The following is a 20,791-nucleotide window of genomic DNA, read 5'->3' as shown; positions in this document are numbered from 1 at the left end:
CACTTCTGGCTTCGGCCTTATCTTTTGCTCAAGTGTGCTGAGCTCCCCCATCATTGAGGATGGGGATATTTGTGGAGCCTCCTCCTCCAGTGAGGAGTAGTCTTCGGACAGTAGCCAGGGAGAGGGATGGAGTCAGTGGTGAAAGAATAGAGTTTGTGATGGGGCCCAAGAACAATGATTTCATTCTTCCCAATACTTAATTGGCAGAAATTTCTGTTCATCCAACACAGGATAACGGACAAGCGGTATAACAAGTTCGAGAAAGTGGAGGGGTCGAGAGAGGTTCTGGTGAGGTGTAGCTGGGTGTTGTCAGCAATCATGATTCTACGATTCTAAATGACTGAAATTCAAGGCAATTCATTCCCACTGATATATGAAACATGAGGTTTATATACGCTGATTTGATGCCCATAAGCAAAGGAAAAATCTTTGGATCTGACTATCGGGCAATAGTATTCAATTACAGTGCTGTATTATTATTCCTTCTGTGAACATCCCAAGATGCTTCACAGGAATAGTTTTTTAAATTCATTCATGGGATGTTGGCTTCGCTGGCTGGGACAGCACTTATTGCCATCCCTAATTGCCCTTGAGAAGGTGGTGGTGAGCTGCCTTCTTGAACTGCTGCAGCACATGTGGTGTAAGTACACCCACAGAGCTGTTAGGAAGGGATTTCCAGAATTTTCACCCAGCGACAGTGAAGGAACGGCGATATATTTCCAAGTCAGGATGGTGAGTTACTTGGAGGGGAACCTCCAGTTGGTATTCCCATTTATCTGCTGCCCTTCTCCTTCTAGGTGGTAGTGGTCATGGGTTTGGAAGGTGCTGTCTAAGGAGCCTTGGTGAATTCCTGCAGTGCATCTTGTAGATGGTGCACACTGCTGCTACTGTGCATCGGTGGTGGAGGGAATGAATGTTTGTGGATGTGGTGCCAATCAAGCAGGCTGCTTTGTCCTGGACGCTGTCAAGCTTCTTGAGTATTGTGGGTGCTGCACTCATTCAGGCAAGTAGGGAGTATTCTATCACACTCCTAACTTGTGCCTTGTAGATGGTGGACAGGCTTTGGGGAGTCAGGAGGTGAGTTACTTGTCGCAGGATTCCGAGCCTCTGACCTGCTCTTGTAGCCACAGTATTTAAATGGCTAGTCCAGTTCTGTTTCTGGTCAATGGTAACCCCTAGGACGTTGATAGTGTGGGTTTCAGTGATGGTAATGCCATCAAACATCAAGGGGCGATGGTTGGATTCTCTCTTGTTGGAGATGGTCATTGCCTGACACTTGTGTGGCGCAAATGTTACTTGTCACTTGTCAGCCCAAGCCTGGATATTGTCCAGATCTTGCTGCATTTGGACATGGACTGTTTTAGTATCTGAGGAGTCGTGAATGGTTCTGAACATTGTGCAATCATCAGCGAACATCCCCACTTCTGACCTTATGATGGAAGGAAGATCATTGATGAAGCAGCTGATGGTTTGTCCTAGGACACTATCCTGAGGAACTCCTGCAGTGATGTCCTGGAGCTGGGATGATTGACCTCCAACAACCACAATAATCTCCCTTTGTGCTAGGCATAACTCCAACCAGTGGAAAGTTTTCCCCAATTCCCATTGACTCCAGTTTTGTGAAGGGTCCTTGATGCCACATTGTTAAATGCTGCCTTGACCTCAAGTGTAGTCACTCTCACCTCAACTCTGGAGTTCAGCTCTTTTGTCCATGTTTAAACCAAGGCTGTAATGAGGTCAGGAGCTGAGTGGCCCTGGTGGAACCCAAGCTGGGCATCAGTGAGCAGGTTATTGCTAAGCAAGTGCCGCTTGATAGCACTGTTGATGACCTCTTCCATTACTTTACTGATGACCGAGAGTAGGCTGTTAGAGCAGTAATTGGCTGGGTTGGATTTGTCCTGCTTTTTGTGTACAGGACATGCCCGGGCAATTTGCCCAGGTGATCTATGATGCTGGGGACCTCCGGAGTAGGCCGAGATGGATCATCCACTCAGCACTTCTGACTGAAGATTGTTGCGAATGCTTCAGCCTTATCTTTTGCACTGCTGTGCTGGGCTCCTCCATCATTGAGGATGGGGATATTTGTGGAGCCTCCTCCTGCTGCAGAGAGTTGTTTAATTGTCCATCGCCATTCACGACTGCAGAGCTTAGATCTGATCAGTTGGTTCTGGGATTGCTTAGCTCTGTCTATCACTTGCTGATGCTGTTTGGCACTTTAGTAGTCCTGTGTTGTCACTTCACTAGGTTGACACCTCATTTTTAGGTATGCTGGTGCTGCTTCTGGCATGCCCTCCTGCACTATTTAATGACCCAAGGTTGATCCCCTGGCTTGATGATAATGGTAGAGTGGGGGATATGCTGGGCCATGAGGTTACAGATTGTGTTCGAGTACAGTTCTGCGGCTGCTGATGGCCCACAGCACCTCATGGTTGCCCAGTCTTGAGTTGCTAGATCTGTTCGAAGTCTATCCCATTTAGCACTGTGATAGTGCCACATAACACGATGGAGGGTATCCTCATTGTGAAGGTGGGACTTTGTCTCCACAATGACAGTGTGATGTCACTCCTACCGATACTGTCATGGACAGATTCATCAGTGGCAGGCAGGTTGGTGAAGATGAGGTCAAGCATGTTTTTCCCTCTTGTTGGTTCCCTTACCACCTGCCACAGACCCAGTCCAGCAGCTATGTCATTTAGGACTCGGCCAGCTCAGTCAGTAGTGGTGCTATTAAAGTCCCCCACTCAGAGTACCCTTGTCATCCTCAGTGCTTCCTCAACATGGAGCTCAGATTCATCAGCTGAGGGAGGGTGGTATGTGGTAATCAGCAGGAGGTTTCCTTGTCCATGTTTGACCTGATGCCATGAGACTTCATAAGGTCTGGATTCAATGTTGAGGACTCCCAGGGCAACTCCCTCCCAACTGTATGCCACTGTGCCACCAACTGCAACTGTTCTGCCAGTGGGACAGGACATACCCTGGGATGGTGATAGAGGAGTCTGGGACATTATCTGAAAGGTATGATTCTGTGAGGTTGACTTTATCAGGCTGTTGTTTGACTAGTTTGTGAGATAGCTCTCCCAATTTTAGCACTAGCCTCCAGATGTTAGTCAGGAGTCACATGTAGGCCAGACCAGGTAAGGATAAGGACGACTGATTTCCTTCCCTATTAGTGAAGCAGATAGGTTTTCACAGCAATCGACAATGGTTTAGTGGTCATCATGAGACTTTTAATTCCAGATTTTTATTGAATTCAAATTCCACCATCCGCCATGGTGGGATTCGTACTTGGGTCCCCAGAACATTGCCCTGGGTCTCTGGATTACTAGTCCAGTGACAATACCACTATGCCATCGCCTCCCCACACCAATCTTTGAGCCACGCATTTGCCTCTCTAATCTTATTTACCTGTGGCTCAGGTAGAAATCCAGAGATTATTACCTTTGTGGTTTTGCTTTTTAATTTAGCCCTGAGATGCTCATAGTCCCTCAGCAGAACCTCTTTCCTAGTCCTACCTATGTCATTGGTACCTACGTGGACCACGACAACTGGATTCTTCCCCTTCCACTCCAAGTTCCTCTCCAGCCCAGGAGATGTCCTTAACCTTGACACCAGGTAGGCAACACAGCCTTTGAAACTCTATCTTTGCTGCACAGAACAGTATCTATTCCCCTAACTACACTATCCCCTATTACTACTAGATTTCTCTTTTCTCTCCCCACTTGAATGGTGCTCTGTACCATAGTGCTGTGGTCAGTTCGCTCATCCTCTCTGCAGTTTGTGCCCTCATCCACACTGGGAGTAAGAACCTCGTACCTATTGGACAAGGACACTGGCTGAAGTTCCTCCAAAGCTAAATTCTGGATCCCCATACCTGCCTCACTAGCAGTCACACCCTCCTGTCCCTGACCACAGTCCAAATTTGACATAATTAATCTAAGGGGTGTGACTTTCTCCTGAAACACAGTATCCAGGTAACTCTCCCCTTCCCTGATGAGTCGCAGTGTCCACAGCTCGGACTCCAGCTCATCAACTCTGAGCCAAAGTTCTTCGAACAGCCAACACTTGATGCAGGTGTGGTCATGGTGGATCGCACCGGTGTCCAGCAGCTCCCACATACCACAGATGCAACACATCGCCTACCCAGCCATCTCTATTCTATTTAATTAATTAATTTGGATGTTAAATATTTTAGAAGTGAATTTCTTAACTGTACTCATCAGCTGTAATAACATCTCCTGATTTAAACCACTTGGCCAATCAAAAGAGACATGGAAGAGATAGCCACCAATCATCTACCTGTTTTCCTTTGATGACACATGAGGTGGTGACTTTCGTGGTGTAAAACTTCAAATAGTTGAGTCTGTTATGCCAAAACTTGCTTCTTTGAATGCAAAACCAGTGACAGTTTCTCAGAATAAACCATTGCTATTGATACACAATGAATATTTAACATTTTGTACAATACAATAATTCAATTGTCATTTCCAACATTCCTCGTCAAATGAAATAAAAGGAAAATCTTGTGATGATAACGAATTTAAATTGTAACTTTGTTGTCCACTTGTCACATAATAATTTTTTCAAATACATTCAAGTGTGAAATATATGGACATTTTATATGGGCAACTACTTCTAGGATCAAAAATGTAGCAATGCATAATAATATAGCATTTTACTTTTTTCAAAACAAATACATAATAAATTTATGACTGAAAGAGAAAAATTAGAAAAAGAAGAAAAGAAACCATTCAATTTTGTGGAACGTAGATAAATTTATGTTTCTCAATCATGTCAATATCCTGTTCTAGTTTTTTCATTTTGGTCTCAAGTCGTTCCTTGTGGAGTTGCTTGGAAATAGTATCTATCAAAATGGAAAGACTTTGATACGCATGATTCAATTCCGCCCAGTTCTGCTTTAGCCCCTGAAAGTTACCAGAAATAGAAAAGCAAAAAGATCAGCACCATGTAGCTCAGTTTGAAATTAATAGCATATTAGTTAAGCTACCTTAATATCAACTGGTAATCAAAATAAAATATCCTGAGTTTACTCTGCCTTAAGGGCAGGGCTAATAGGGCACAGCTCTTTAAACCATCCTGCTAAGGAAAGTAGTTTATGGTGATGCTAAACAGATGCAAATATTAAACTTGGCTGATATATCTGAATGGTCTATCAATCATGTTGAATATAAAAGAAAAAGAAAAGAGATTACAATGATTTTCCATCCTATCACAGACCTTCCCTTTTTCCCTTCATCCCTTCCACCTGCTCAAAATCTATTACATTTCTAATTTTTCCCAGGTATAATGAAAGGAAAAAATATGTTTGATAGTACAGGACCTGAGTATTGCTGAAAAAAGAGACATGTCTAAGCTTTTCATTTTGCACTCATCAGGACACTTTGCAAGAATACCAATATAAGGGGAAAATAAAAATTTATACCGTATGTGGAGAGAGTGCTGATTGGTTGGCAAGTGGACTCCAATTGGGGCGTTGCCATGGAGAATGTACCCATGATGGTGACTGACAGTTAACTGTCAGGCATTGTTTGAAACTTAAACTTAAACCTGGCAGCTTGACCCTGATCAGTCAAGATATTGCCCTGAGGAATGAGTCAGCGAATGGCTGTCACTTATTTTGCTTAACTGAAAGAGGTGCAATGTGTGTACATGTTTTTTCTGTCTGCAAAAAACAAGGCCCTGTGTATTAATATATGCAGCTTCCAGTACACTCAAATGTGCCACACTGAGAGCCTGACTGACAATCTTAAATTGGTTGGCAGCGTAATTCTTAGCACACTGAGGATTATTTAGCAAATGTTGTCCAATCGCAGATTCACATCTAATGTTGGACACTGTTTTGAGTTTTGCAAGCACAGGCTATTTGGGTACAGTCTGTACCTTCCCCATTGTGAGCAGCAGCTGAGACATGCTGTTTGAAATGATCCGCCAGTATTTGGGATGTACGGCCTACATACCTAGCATCACACTGGCACTGAAATTCATATTACTCATTTGTGCAGTAGGCAGAACAACTATTTGGCTTGACAGTATCATTCTGTTAGTGGCGAACACCACTCGTGTTGCTACTGCATAGTAGCAGTGTGAACCAGCTAACTTTAGGTTTAGCTCAAAGTTTCGAGATACCTTGCCCTTCCAGGGTAATCTGAGATAGGCCAGGCACTTTTCAGGGTCGAAAGTGACAGCCTTAGGCCTATTCATGAGTTTGTGTGATATACAGCGTGAAATGATCAGATCAGGGTAGCCATTATCCTGCAGGATGCCTTTGATGCGCCCTATTTCAGCATCAAGCTTGCATGGTGAGCAAATGGTTTGGGCCCTATTTATGAGGTTGCCAATAAGACCAATCTTATAGTGTGTGCAACTGTAAGAATCCCAACGCGCATATTGTCTAGCGAAGGTCGGCTGGCAGATTTCTCAACTAGTATGTCAAGGAAGGGGAGTTCATTTGACTGCTCCATTTCATAGGTGAATTTGAGTGCAGGATGGAGCCCATTAAGACACGTAAGGAAATTGATGCATGCAGCAGCGGATTTAAATATAGCAAACGTATCATCCACATATTGGAAATATGTGAAGGTAGGAGGTTAGGTGTCATTACATTGAAGATACGTTTCTCATGGAATCCAACAAAGATGTTTGCGAGAGCTGGGCCTAGAGGGGATCCCATGGCAACACCATCTATTTGAGCATACGTAGTGTCATTAAAACTGAGCTCAACTGGGTGAGTTGCCAACTTCATAAGTCCAATGAATACTGATTCATGCAATGCTGGCCAGTCTAGATCACAATGATACAGTGCCACAGCGCAAATATCTATGGTTTCCTTAAGTGGAATGTTGGTAAATAAACTAGCAATGTTGAGCTTAATCTAAAGGGAAGTTATGGCAGCAGAGCTCGCACTGGTGATATGCTCCTCCTGCACTATGTGGGAAGGCATGGACACTTCCAGTGTCCCTGGTGACCATGTGTGCAGGAAGTATATCCAGCTGCAGCTACTGGCTAATTGCATTTTGGAGCTGGAGCTGTGGTAGATTCACTGTGGAGCATTCGTGATGCTGAGATTGTTATAGACAGCACGTTCAGTGAGGTGGTCACACCGCAGGTAAAACTGAACAGGCAGAAAGGGGATGGGTGACCACCAGGCAGAGTAGAGGAAGGCAGCTAGTGCAGGAGTCCCTTGTGGCCATCCCCCTCTCTAACAGATATACCGTTTTGGATACTGTTGGGAGAGACGACTTCTCAGTGGAAAACAGCAGGAGCCAAGTCCATGGCACCACAGGTGGCTCTGCTGCACATGAGGGGAGGAAGAGTGGCAGGGCTACAGTGATAGGGGATTCAATAGTAAGGGGAACAGACAGGCATTTCTGTGGCCGCAAAAGAGACTCCAGGATGGTATGTTGCCTCCTGGGTGCCAGGGTCAAGGATGTCTCGGAGAGGCTGCAGGGCATTCTGAAGGGGTAGGGCGAACAGCCACTGGTTGTGATACATATTGGTACCAATGACATAGGTAAAAAAGGGATGAGGTCCTACAAGCTGAATATAGGGAATTAGGACGTAAATTAAAAAATAGAACTTCAAAGGTAGTAATCTCAGGATTACTACAAATGGCGTGTGCTAGTGAGAGTAGAAATAACAGGATATATCGGATGAATACATGGCTGAAGAAATGGTGTAGTGTGGAGGGCTTCAGATTCCTGGGACATTGGAACCGGTTCTTGGGGACCAGTACAAACAGGAAGGGTGAAAAATAAACGGGGTCATAGTACAAAATAAAGCTAAGGTGACTAAGGTTAAAAAGACAAGTCTAAAGGCATTGTATCTTAATGCGCGGAGCATTCGCAATAAGGTAGATGAATTAATAGCACAAATAGATAAATACGGTTATGATATAGTTGCAATTACGGAGACATGGCTGCAGGGTGACCAAGGATGGGAACTAAACATCCAGGGGTATTCAATATTTAGGAAGGTCAGACAAATAGGGAAAGGAGGTGGGGTAGTACTGTTAGTAAAAGAGGAAATCAATGTAATAGTGAGGAATGATATTGGCTTGGAAAATCATGATGTGGAATCTGTTTGGGTGGAGATGAGAAACACCAAGGGGCAGAAAATGTTGGTGGGAGTTGTCTATAGGCCCCCCCAAACAGTAACGGAGATGTAAGGGAAGGCATTAAACAGGAAATTAGAGATGTATGCAATAAGGGCACAACTGTAATCAGGGGTGACTTTAATCCACATATAGATTGGACAAACCAAACTAACAATAATACTATGGAGGAGAATTTCTTGCAGTGTGTACATGATGGTTTTTTAGACCAATACATTGAGGAACTAACTAGAGAGCAGGCTATCCTAGACTGGCTATTGTGCAATGCAAAAGGATTAATTAATAATCTTGTTGTGTGGGGTCCCTTGGGGAAGAGCGACCATAAAATGATAGAATTGTCCATTAAGATGGAGAGTGAAGAAGTTGAATCTGAAACTAGGGTCCTGAATCTAAATAAAGAGAACTACGAGGGTTTGAGGTTCGAGTTGGCAATGATGGATTGGGGAACCTTACTATAAGGGTTAATGGTGGATAGGCAATGGCTAATGTTTAAGGAATGCATGCATGAAATAGAACAATTATTCATTCTAGTCTGGAGCAAAAATAAAACAGGAAAGATGGCTCAATCATGGATTACAAAAGATATTACGGATAGTATGAGATCCAAAGATGAGATATATAAAATTGGCAGGAAAAGCAGCAAGCCTGAGGATTGGCAGCAGTTTAGAATTCAGCAAAAGTGGACAAAAAGATTGATCAAGAAATGAAAAATGGAGTATGAGAGCAAACTTGCAGGGAACATAAAAACTGACTGTAAAAGCTTCTACAAATATGTGAAGAGAAAAAGATTAGCAAAAACAAATGTAGGTCCCTTACAGTCAGAAACAAGGGAAATTATAACAGGGAACAAAGAAATGGCAGAAGAATTGAAGGGAAATGATGCTTAACCAATCTACTGGAGTTTTTGAGGATGTAACCAGTAGAATAGATAAGGGAGAACCAGTGGATGTGACATATTTGGATTTCAAGAAGGCTTTTGATAAGGTTCCACATAAGAGGCTAGTGGGATCGGGGGGTAATACACTGGCATGGATTGAAAATTGGTTGACAGACCGGAAACAGAGAGTGGGAATAAATGGGTCTTTTTCCAGAGGGCAGGCGGTGACTAGTGATGTACCGCAGTGATCAGTGCTTGGGCTCCAGCTATTCATGATATATATAAACTTGGATGAGGAAACCAAATGCAATATTTCCAAGTTTGCTGCCAACATAAAACTGGGCGGGGTTGTGAGTTGTGAGGAGGATACAAGGAGGCTTCAGGGCGATTTAGACAAGTTGTGCGTGTGGGCAAGCACATGGCAGATGCTGTATAATGTGGATAAACGTGGAGTTATATGCTTCGGTGTGAAGAACAGAAAGGCAGAGTATTATTTAAATGGTGATATATTGGGAAATGTGGATGTACAAAGGGATCTGGGTGTCCTTGTACACCAGTCAATGAAATAATACAGGCAGGTGCAGCAAGCAATTAGGAAGGCAAATGGTATGCTGGCCTTCATTGCAAGAGGATTCGAGTTCAGAAGTAAGGATGTCTTGCTGCAGTTATACAGGGCCTTGGTGAGACCACACCTGGAATATTACATGCAGTTTTGGTCTCCCTACCTAAGAAAGGATATACTTGCCATAGAGGGAGTGCAGCTAGGGTTCACTAGGCTGATGTCAGGGATGGCAGGACTGTCATAAGAGGAGAGGTTGGTTCGATTGGGCCTGTATTCACTAGAGTTTAGAAGAATGAGAGGGGATCTGATTGAAACGTACAAAATTCTAACCGGGCTAGACAGACTGGATGCAGGGAGGATGCTTCCCCTGGTTGGGGAGTCTAGAACCAGGGGCCACAGTCTCAGGATACGGGGCAGGCCATTTAGGACTGAGATGAGGAAAAATTTCTTCAGAGGGTGGTCAACCTGTGGAATTCTCTACCACAGAAGACTGTGGAGGCCAGGTCACTGAGTATATTCAAGAAAGAAATTGATAATTGTTTAGATATTAGGGGCATCAAGGGGTATGCAGAGAAAGTGGGAATATAGAGTTGAGATAGAGGATCAGCCATGATCATATTGAATGGTGGAGCAGGCTCAAAGGGCTGAATACTCCTGCTCCTAGTTTCTATGTCAGATGAGCACATGAACATAGCATTGCTATTGATACGCAAGTCCTGTATGGCCTTCGCAAACGTGAAGGAGTCCTTCACCGTGCATGTGGAAAACTTGGTCAAAGCTGGTTGTCACAATTCACCCAACCATTTGGCCAATTCATGTTGTGCAGAACCGGTCATAGATAAGATGGAGTGTAAAGGAACATCACTTTTGTGTGTCTTGGGCAGCCCATACATATGCGGATGTAGCAAACTGTGAGGATGATCCCAGTCATATACATCAAGCGATAGCTCATCGATCTTACACAAGTCCAGCAAGCCCGAGCCATTTGCTCACCATGCAAGCTTGATGCTGAAGTAGGCCGCATCAAAGGCATCATGTAGTATAATAGCTGCACTTATTAGATAATTTCGCGCTGTATTCACGCAAACTCATGAATGGGCCTAAGGCTGTCACTTTTGGCTCTGAAAAGTGCCCAGTCTAACTCAGATTACCTTGGAAAGGCAAGGTATCTCAAAAATTTGAGCAACAGGTGAAGCTAGCTGTTTTATGCTGTTACTATGCAGTAGCAACATGAGTGGTATTCGCCACCGACAGAATACTACCATCAAGTCAAAAAGTCGTTCTTCCTATCACACAAATGGGTAATGTTACATATGATTTTCAGTGCCAGTGTGATGCTAGGTATGTAGGCTGTACACCCCAAAGACCGGTGGATTGTGACCAAACAGTATGTCCCAGCTGCTGTTCGCAACAGGCAAGGTACAGACCATACCCAACCAGCTTGTGCTTGCAAAACTCAAAGCACAGTGTCCAACATTAGATGTGATTCCACGATTGGGCATTTACTAAATAATCCTCAGCGTGCTAAGAATTATGTTGACAACCAATTTAAGATTGTCATTCGGGCTCACAGTGTGGCACATTTGCATGTACTGGAAGCTGCATATGTTAACACATAGGGTCCTGTTGTTTGCAGACAGGAAGAACATGTACAAACACTGCGTCTATTTCAGCTAAACAAAATAAGTGACAGCCATTCATTGATTCAGTCCTCAGGGTAATGCCTTGACCAATCAGGGTCAAGCTGCCTGGTTTAAATTTCAAACAATGCCTGACAGTTAACTGTCAGTCACCATCATTGGTGCATTCTCCAAGGCAATGCCTCTGCCAATCGGAGTCCATTTGCCAACCAATCAGCACTCGCTTCACATACGGCATAAATTGTTGTTTTCTCTTTATACTAGCATTCTTGCAAATTGTCCTATGAGTGCAAGATGAAAAGCTTAGACATGTTTCTTTTTTCAGAAAGGAGAAATGTAAGGACAAACCTTTTTATGTAGCGAGTGGTACTGTAGTCTGGAGCTCGCTGTCTACGAGGATGGTGGATGCAGAGATGATCAATGATACCAAAATTGTATGGGTAATTGGAGGAAATAAACTGCAGGTCCACAGGGAGTGTATGGGGAATGGGACTGACTGGATTGTCCTACTGAGCTGACATGGACTCGATGGGCTGAATGACTTCCTTCTGTGTCATAATGACTCTATGAACTGTGAGTGCCAGTGTTAACGGGGAGGGTTAATGAGTGAAAGCATGAACTCGGAAGTGGTAGGAGATGCTGGAGTGATGCCGGACAAAAAAAACGTCAAATAAACTAGGATGGAAGAGGAGACCACTGTCAGTGTAAATTGGGGAGTAGGGGAGAAGTGTGCAATCTTGAATTCACATGGGAAATGGAGAAGTCAGCCAGTATGAACTGCAGTGGAGGAGCTATGAGGTAACAGAATGGTGAAACAGGCCTGATGGTCTCAATGGCCTATTCCTTTTGCTATGTTTCCCTCCCTGGTTTGGAATCTTAGCCAGATATTTGATTTTTTTCAATATATCATGGATATGGATAATCATTGCTAACCGATAACACACTGTTCCGCTCATCTTCAGTCAACATTTTCATGGAACCTTGCCGTATACGCTCCTTTACATAGGCATCATATTCTTCTTGTGCTTTCTTCTCCTCTTTAGTCCGTCGAATCAGATAATCTGGAACTTTACCAAAATCCTGCAAGTGAAATGAACCAGATTAACCCAATGAGTAATAAGTATCCTTTTTTGTTTTACTGTTGAATTAATATTAGACATAATGATTATATATGTAAAATTGCAGGTGTTAAATCTCATATGCAAAAGTTCCTCAGCTCATTGGAGTCACAGAAGCTTCTGGAAGATATATATATGTTGACTTTAAACAGATCTCATTCTTTAAGGTTTGTACATGACATGCAGTTCCTGTCTACAAATCCTTTCTTTGTGTCATGATTTAACATTGTAAAACGTTAGTTAAACATTTCTAATTAGAATTCCAATGTTAAAAGGTCATCATGTACCTGTCACACTTAATGTTATCTGTCAGACCACAAGGGAGACTCTCTAACAGGACTACCAATACTAAATAATACCGTTCTGTAATAATTACTTGTTATAGCATTAGGTGGCATTGTAAATCACTCAAATGCTTTGTGAAATAATTTCTTCCGACATTTCTATTCATCAGTAGCTAAAAATTTTAATGACCAAAATACACTACCGACCTTTAAACTGGATAAAATTTCAAATAATTACATATCTCACAACAATGGTCCACTGATAATTTCTGTTACTTTTAACGCCCTCATTAAATTTTTTACTTGAATGCCTCAGCCTCCCTTAAATGGTTGGACTTTTGACTGGATTTTTCTTTTGCTTGCTGCTATGACTTAGCTGAAAGTAGAGTTTGAATATTGAGCAGGTGTAGGGTACTAAATGTTCCAGAATGCATCAGCAGTCAGTCAATCTGCTAGAATATTTTCCTTTAGCTTCTAGCTGTTTCAGTCCACTTACCTTCCACAATTATTTGAAGAAAAACTACAGGACAAATTTGAAAGCTTTATTCGGATTCAGTTTGTGTATCCATAAGAGAAAAAGTGAAGAGGATAGGAACATAGGACTTAGGAGCAGGAGTAGGCCATTCAGCCCTTTGAGCCTGCTCAGCCATTTGATAAGATCATGAGTAATCTGGATGTGGTCTCAGCTTCATTTTCCTGTCTGCTCCTCATTGCCCTTAACTCCTTTGTCTATCAAAAATCCATCTAACTCAGACTTGAATAAATTCAAGGACCCAGCCACAACTCCTTTCTGGGGAAGAGAATTCCACAGGCTCACAACCCTCTGAGGGAAAAAAAAATCCTCATCTCTGTTATAAAAGGGTGACCTCTTATTCTTAAACTGCGTCCCTGGTTTTAATCCCCCCCCTCACCCCCAAGAGGCAACATCCTCCCAGTAGTTACCCTATCAAGTCCCCTCAAGATCTTAGAGGTTACAATAAGATCACCTTTCATTCTTCTAAACTCCAATGGCTATAGGCTTAACTTGTTCAATCTTACTGCATAAGATAAGCCTTCATCCCAGAAAGGAGTCGAGTGAACCTTCTCTGAATGGCTTCGAATGCAATTATATCCGTTTTCAAGTAAAGAGACCAAAACCGTACTCAATATTCCAGATGTGGTCACGCCAAGGAATGATAAATAGGAGACTGATTTGATTATACATGTGGTGTTGCTTTTATTTCATGTTTGATAAACTTCATAAGATATATTAAGTTTACAGACATTCACAGTGTCTTTTCCAATGTTAAATGCAGCTTGTAGCTACAGCTTGGGTCATAACTGCAATGGTAGAAGTAGGAGTAACATCAGTGGGGTCAGTATGGCTGAAACCCAAGGTTTTCTGAAGAAATGGTGGAGTCATACGGCAGAATTTTAACAGCCAAGGTGAGGCTGGTTTGGGTGCTGGTGACGGTGGGGGGGTGGGTGGTGTTGGGTGATTGCAGGGGGTGGGGTTTGGCGTTTAAAAGTGGCGTCAAGTCGAGAACCCGACATCATTCAGTTCACTTGAGTTTAACCCGGGCAGGTTTGTATGCAAGCAGGGTGCCCCTGTGAGCTGCTGGGCATTAAAATATTCTGAGGCAATTAGCTTTATTAGCCAACGCATGGGCTTCCTGAGCTTTGTCCAACTCAGCAGGGGTCCATGAAGTGAAAACATAGGGATTCATTGAACAATGAAACTGATATGCTGGGAAGCCTTTAAACAGTGAAGTCACAAAGCTTGTGGCCAGCCTCACTGAAAGGCTTCATTTAGAGGCAGTTCTGAAGAACAATCATATTTAACTTGAAATGTTAACTCTGGTTCTCTGTCCACAGATGTTGCCAGACCTGTTAAGTATTTCCAGCACTTCCTCTTTTTATTTCATTGAAAGGCTTGTTGTGCTTGCAAGATTAGTTCTGAGAACCTGATTTCACTGCTTCGAGGGTCATTTCCAACTTTTTGGAAATATTTTCAATTACCTTGAAGTTTACTCACCTTCCCTGCTTTGGACCTTCATTCATGAGAGCAACTTATGCAGCAGTAGCTTGGACCTCTGATGAGGAGCAGCAGCAGGCATACCAGCAGCAGCAAGGAGCCACATCAAATGCAAGAGCACTAGTAGCACCATGAGCAGCAATAACACCAACAGTGGCTGCCTACTCCACAGCCACCTACCAATTCACAGGACAAATGGGATGGAGGATGGTTGGAGGTAGAGCTCCAATTAGAAGGAGGTGACAGCACAGAGTATACAGACAGAGAGTGAGCTTCCTCAATATGGCACAACAGTGCCTCAGGATACTCAGGTTTTCACAGGAGGTCATTTCTGGCATCTGCAGTCTCATATAAAGGAGGCCTAGTTCCAAGAGGACAGGCAGGCAAGCATTTTCAGTAGCCATCAAAGTCACCACTGCCCTGAATTTCTTTGTCTCGAGCTCCTGCCAGGAATATGCTGGTGATATCTCTGGAATCTCACATTCTGCTGCTTATAAATACATCTCTCACAACACAGATGCCTTGTTGTCCAAGGCTGCCATTTATGTGCATTTTGACATGTATGAAGTCAATCAAACACAGAGGGCTATCGGTTTTGTTGCAGTGGTTAGATTCTCACAGGTCCAGGGACTGCACACATGTGGCATTCAAAGCATCTCAATGCAGCCAGGAGTCTTCAGCAATTGCAAAGGATTCCATTCCCTCAATGTTCAGATAGTTTGTGACCATCAGAAGATTATCATGCATGCCTGCTCTAGATATCCAGGAAGCTATCTTGATTCATTCACTCTTGAGCAGTCATATCTCCAACAGGTTTTCAGGCTCCCATTGCCAGTGGCTGGCTCCTGGGAGAGGAGACCTGACCACTGGCTCCTGTAAGGAACCCTACTGGTGAACCAGAGCAGAGATACAACAGGAGCTACATGACCACAAGGGCGATAACAGAGCAACAGATCTGAAGGTGCCCTTCAGTATGCCCCAATTACCTCTCAAATGGTTGTGGTCTGCTGTGCCTTTTCCAACATCATGCTATAGAGGAGTGGAGCTGTAGGAAGAGGAAGCTGCAGAACAATTGGCATCCTCCCTCATCTCTTGCTCTGCCCTGAAAGTTTCACATTTTGTCTCCTGCCCCAATACCGAGTCTGACACTGCACAGGTGCAGGTGGGATAGTCTTTAATGGGCCCTCACCTGCTCAGAGGACATCCGCCACATTCATCTCAACTGTCAGAGCAGGTGAACAAGCAGCCTGCTTCCAACTCTGCTGAGGCCACAGGGATTGCATCATATAGGTGTAAGGGGAAGTGGACGAGAAAGACTTAATTAATTGCTCAGAGGTTCACTTGGGTGTGCATAGCAATGTTTATGGCATTATGTTAATCCTAGTTCAATAAATAAAACACTTATTTGAAATCCTCATTCTCTAGCTCCTATTTGTTCCAACCTCATTCACCTGGGTTAGTAGCCTTCAGGTGAATGGTTCTGATCAGCTCTTAGGAGAATGAGAGGGTATGAATTTGATGGTTGGATTGTTGACTGTAGGAATGAATCGAGTTGGAGGGCAGACATAACATTTCTGATGGCACTGTCAGACGTCCTCATGCACACAAGTTAGGTAAAGCATGCCTGGATGAGGCCATCAAAGGCTTCTTTTGCAGCCAAGTGAATGGTTGCAGGCACCATGGGCACATCTGTGTCCTCAGAGGAGGGTGCCAATTGTTCTGCACTTTCTTCTGGTCAGTGTGGCTATGGTTGTAGATCCATCCTCAATTCTCTGCCTCTCCCTGGAGTCGTACACTCTCTTCTACAATGCAAAAAAGCAAAGAGTTATGAATATGAGAAGTGGAATGTGTGTTGAGGATGGAATGAAAACATTTGAGCAGGGTGACTATGAAGAATAGGTGCGAAATGGCTTTTGGCTGCTCAGATGGTGATTTGAGGAGGTGTGAGATGGAGTCAGAGGAGTGTTGTGCAAGAGACTGCTAAGAAAGTCAGAAAGTGATGTCACCTGAAAATTATGTCATCTTTCCTGACGTAATGAGGTCATTAAACATCTTCTTTCCATGTCCTTGTTTCCAACAGCCTTCACAAGCAAGATTTCCTGCAGTTATTCTGAGCCCTTTTAGAGTCCCTTTAAATAGAGAGTCCTCATCATGCCTGCACTCTGAAAACCCAGAAGCAGGATGCCAATACTGTGGCTGAATTAAAGAGCCATGGTAAAGCCTACTGTAATTATCAATGGGTTCCTGAGCTACTGACCTCCCTGTTGTGCATAGACCTGTCCAGATAAAATTCATGGTGGCAGGGATTATGGTAGGAAGAGAGAGAGAGATTGTCTCTTTGGCAATCAAGAAATAAAGGCATATAAAAACGAGAAGATTCAGCAGTAAGATTACACAAAGAACATTGAGACGAATACCAGATTATCCATTTTAATGATGTGATTTGAGAGATAATTGCTAGCCAGGATTGCTAGCATCAGGATAACTTCTCTGAAGAATTTTTTCAGACTGGATGTCTCGTTCAAAGTATAGCAACTCCAATATGGCATTTCTTTAGTACTGCACCGAGATGTCAGCATAGATTAAGAGTTCAACTCGCTGGAGTGAGGTTTGAATCCATGATTTTCTGATTCAGAGGCCAAAGTGCCAGCTATGAGCCAAAGTTGTCAAATTGACCCCGAGCAACAACACATCCCTCTTCTTCCCTTCCATTGTCCCACATCAATAGAAAGGTAAATGGAATGTTGGCCTTTATTTCAAAAGGAATGGAGTATAAATATAGGGAAGTCTTGGTAAAACTATATAAGGCACTAGTTAGACTACACCTAGAATACCATGAACAGTTTTGGTCCCCTTATCTAAGGAAAGATATACTGGCATTGGAGGCAGTCCAGAGAAGGTTCACTAGGACAATCCCAGGTATGAAAGGATTTTCTGATGAGGAGAGGTTGAGTAGATTGCGTCTGTACTCATTGAAGTTTAGAAGAATGAGAGGCGACCTTATTGAAACATAAGATTCTTAAGGGGCTTGACAGGGTAAATGCTGAGAGGTTGTTTCCCCTTGTGGGACAGTCTAGGACCAGAGGGCATAATCTAAGAGTAAGGGGTCGCCCATTTAAGACAGAGATGAGGAGGAATTTCTTCTCTCAAAGGGTAGTCAATCAGTGGAATTCTTTACTGCAGAGGGCTGTAGAGGCTAGGTCATTAAGAATATTCAAGGCTGAGATAGACAGATTTTTAAACAGTAAGGGAATCAAGGGTTATGGGGAAAAGGCAGGAAAGTGGAGTTGAGGATTATCAGATCAGCCATGATCTCATTGAATTGCAGAGCAGGCTCGATGGGCCGAAGGCCTACTTCTGCTCCTATGTCTTATGGTCTTATGATCACATTTTCTACTGTGTTTGCAAAAAAACAAAGAAGTTCCTGCATTACCTCTATCTGAAAGAAATGATCACAATTGAATGTCTGCTGACATCTGGGTGAAATTAAATAATGAGTTAGTACTGAAGATTTGTGCTCCAAAACTTGCCGCGCTCCTAGCCAAGCTATTCCAGTACTGTTACAACACTGGCATCTACCCAGCTACATGGAAAATTGCCCAGGTATGTCCTGTACACAAAAAGCAGGACAATTCCATTCCAGCCATCTCCATCATCAAGTAAAGTGATGGAAGGAGGCATCAACAGTGCCATCAAGCGGCACTTGCTTAGCATTAATCCACTCACTGACGCCCAGTTTGGGTTCTGCCAGGGCCACTCAGCTCCTGACCTCATTCGAGCCTTCAAACATGGACAAAAGAGCTGAACTCCCGAGGTGAGGGGAGGGTGACTGCCCTTGATATCAGGGCAGCATTTGACTGAGTGTGGCATCAAGGAGCCCAAGCAAAACAGGAGTCAATGGGAATCAGGTTAAAACTCTCCACTGGTTGGAGTCATACCTAGCACAAAGGAAGATGGCTGTGTTTGTTGGAGGACAATCATCTCAGTTCCAGGACATCATTGCAGGAGTTCTTCAGGGTAGTGTCCTAGGCCCAACCATCTTCAGTTGCTTCATCAATGACCTTCCTTCCATCATAAGGTCAGAAGTGGGGGTGTTCACTGATGATTGCACAATGTTCAGCACCATTCAAGACTCTCCAGATGCTGAAGCAGTCCAAGTCCAAATGCAGCAAGACCTTGACAATATCGAGGTTTGGGTATCGAGGTTTGGGTTTACAAGTAGCAACTAACATTCGCGCCACACAAATGCTAGGCAATAACCATCTATAAGAAGAGAGAATTTGACCATTGCCTCATGGCATTCAATGGCATTACCATCACTGAATCTCCCACTGTCAACATCTTGGGGGTTACCATTGACCAGAAACTGAACTGGACTAGCCATATAAATACAATGGCTACAAGAGCAGGTCAGGGGCTCAGAATCCTGCAGCAAGTAACTCACCTTCTAACTCACCAAAGCCTGTCCACCATCTACAAGGCACAAGTCAGGAGTGTGATGCAATACTCCCCACTTGCCTGGATGAGTGCAGCTCCAAGAACACTCAAGAAGCTTGACAGCGTCCAGGACAAAGCAGCCCGCTGGATTGGCAGCACATCCACAAACATTCACCCCTTCTACCACCAGCACACAGTAGGAGCAAATGGTACCATCTACAAGATGCACTGCAGGAATTCACCAAGGCTCCTTCGACAGCACTTTCCAAACCCATGACCACGACTATCTAGAAGGACAAGGGCAGAAAATAGATGGGAATACCACCATCTGGAAGTTCCCTTCCAAGTCACTCACCACCCTGACTTGGAAATATATCACCATTCCTTCACTGTCACTGGGTCAAAATCCTGGAACTCCGTTCCTAACAGCACTGTGGGTGTATCCCACACCACATGGACTGCTGCAGTTCAAGAAGGCAGCTCACTACCACCTTCTCATGGGCAACTCAAGGGATAGGCAATAAATCCTGGCCCAGCCAGTGAAGCCCACATCCTGTGAATGAATAAAAAAGTTCGTAGCCTGCCTAAATCTGTGTTCTATGCAAAGTAGAAGTATGTCCACAGAGGAAAAGTGGTGCAATTCCTGGAGAGATGGGAACCATCAAGCCTGAGAAGACATGAAGAGGAAGTTCTATATTTCCTCATAGGCGAAGTACAGAGGTAAGAGCAGATGGAGAAGTTGGAGGAGTTGGAGACCTGTCAGGAGAAAGGTGGTAATGAGATAAATTGCTTACAGTGCAGAGTGCTTATAGTTTCCAGACATTCTGGTTACTTGAAAAACATCCCATCATTACTCAGCCACACATTATTCACAATTTAGAATGCACTCTCTTAAAATAAATGTTCTTGTATACCTCATTGAGAAACTTGACAGCTGCACAATATCGATTGCTGTTCTTGACTCAGTCATTCTGTCATGGCACCTTACTTATTCAAGCACCAGCCCACACATACCCACTCGGGAGGAGGTAAAAAATGAGATCATAAACATAGACATGGATCTGCTTATGAAAACTATCTCCTGCTATGAACACTAATAAAAGGGGTAGTGCAAGGTTGAGCATTGATAGTTATTGTGATATAGTTTGTTGAAAATTATTAATATTTAGTGTAGATTTTCAGGCTCTGTTTCGCAAGCGCAACAGCAAACTCATTAGGTCTCATACATACACACAAGCTCTTATACATACAGAAATACACACAAGCTCTCTCCTTGGATTGCATGTTAACTTTGGTATTGAACAGTTCAGTCTCCCCTGTGCTGCTTCAGTTCTATCTCAAAGTATACTGGCTGCAAGCTATTCTCCTTCTTGGTTTGTCAGCTGTTGGTTTCATTTCTAGCTAACATCTTGCACTTACCATTATCTAAGTTTGCTCGATGCTTGAAAACCAGATCTACCAAATTAACATTTGGATAACACTGTTCTGTACTTCCACATTGATTTACATAAATTCACCTTTTGGAAAATATATTCTCAAATTTCTTAATTCGTCTAACAGCTGTACATGAGTTTCCTTCAATTTTCCAACACCAATATCACTTCAGGTAATCTGACCAATCATAGCAAACAATTCATCTGAGGAAGTCATTTTGTCAGATTAGAAATAATTGTGTAACCTTTCCTATAGAAACCTGCACTTGCAATGTGTGAGAATATTAGAGTAATGGAA

The 20,791-nt window shown here is 43.4% G+C and overlaps 1 protein-coding gene across 1 annotated transcript in view; it reads right to left on the bottom strand.

Annotated features, from left to right (window-relative positions):
• Positions 1–3,601: 3,601 nt before the first annotated feature.
• The window catches only part of enkur (enkurin, TRPC channel interacting protein), a 33,072-nt gene continuing 15,882 nt past the window's right edge, over positions 3,602–20,791 (bottom strand). The window contains exons 4-5 of the mRNA XM_078534729.1: positions 12,141–12,287; positions 3,602–4,922 (exon numbers count right to left, since the gene is read on the bottom strand). Of these exons, the coding sequence (XP_078390855.1) occupies positions 4,749–4,922; positions 12,141–12,287 (321 nt within the window). The 3' untranslated portion in view covers positions 3,602–4,748. The remainder of the gene's footprint in view (positions 4,923–12,140; positions 12,288–20,791) is intronic.

The sequence above is a fragment of the Cetorhinus maximus genome, chromosome 3 (genome assembly GCF_964194155.1).
Source record: "Cetorhinus maximus chromosome 3, sCetMax3.hap1.1, whole genome shotgun sequence".
Lineage (NCBI taxonomy): Eukaryota > Metazoa > Chordata > Chondrichthyes > Lamniformes > Cetorhinidae > Cetorhinus > Cetorhinus maximus.
Note: the sequence above shows the minus strand (reverse complement) of the source record. Positions and strands in the feature narration are given on the sequence as shown.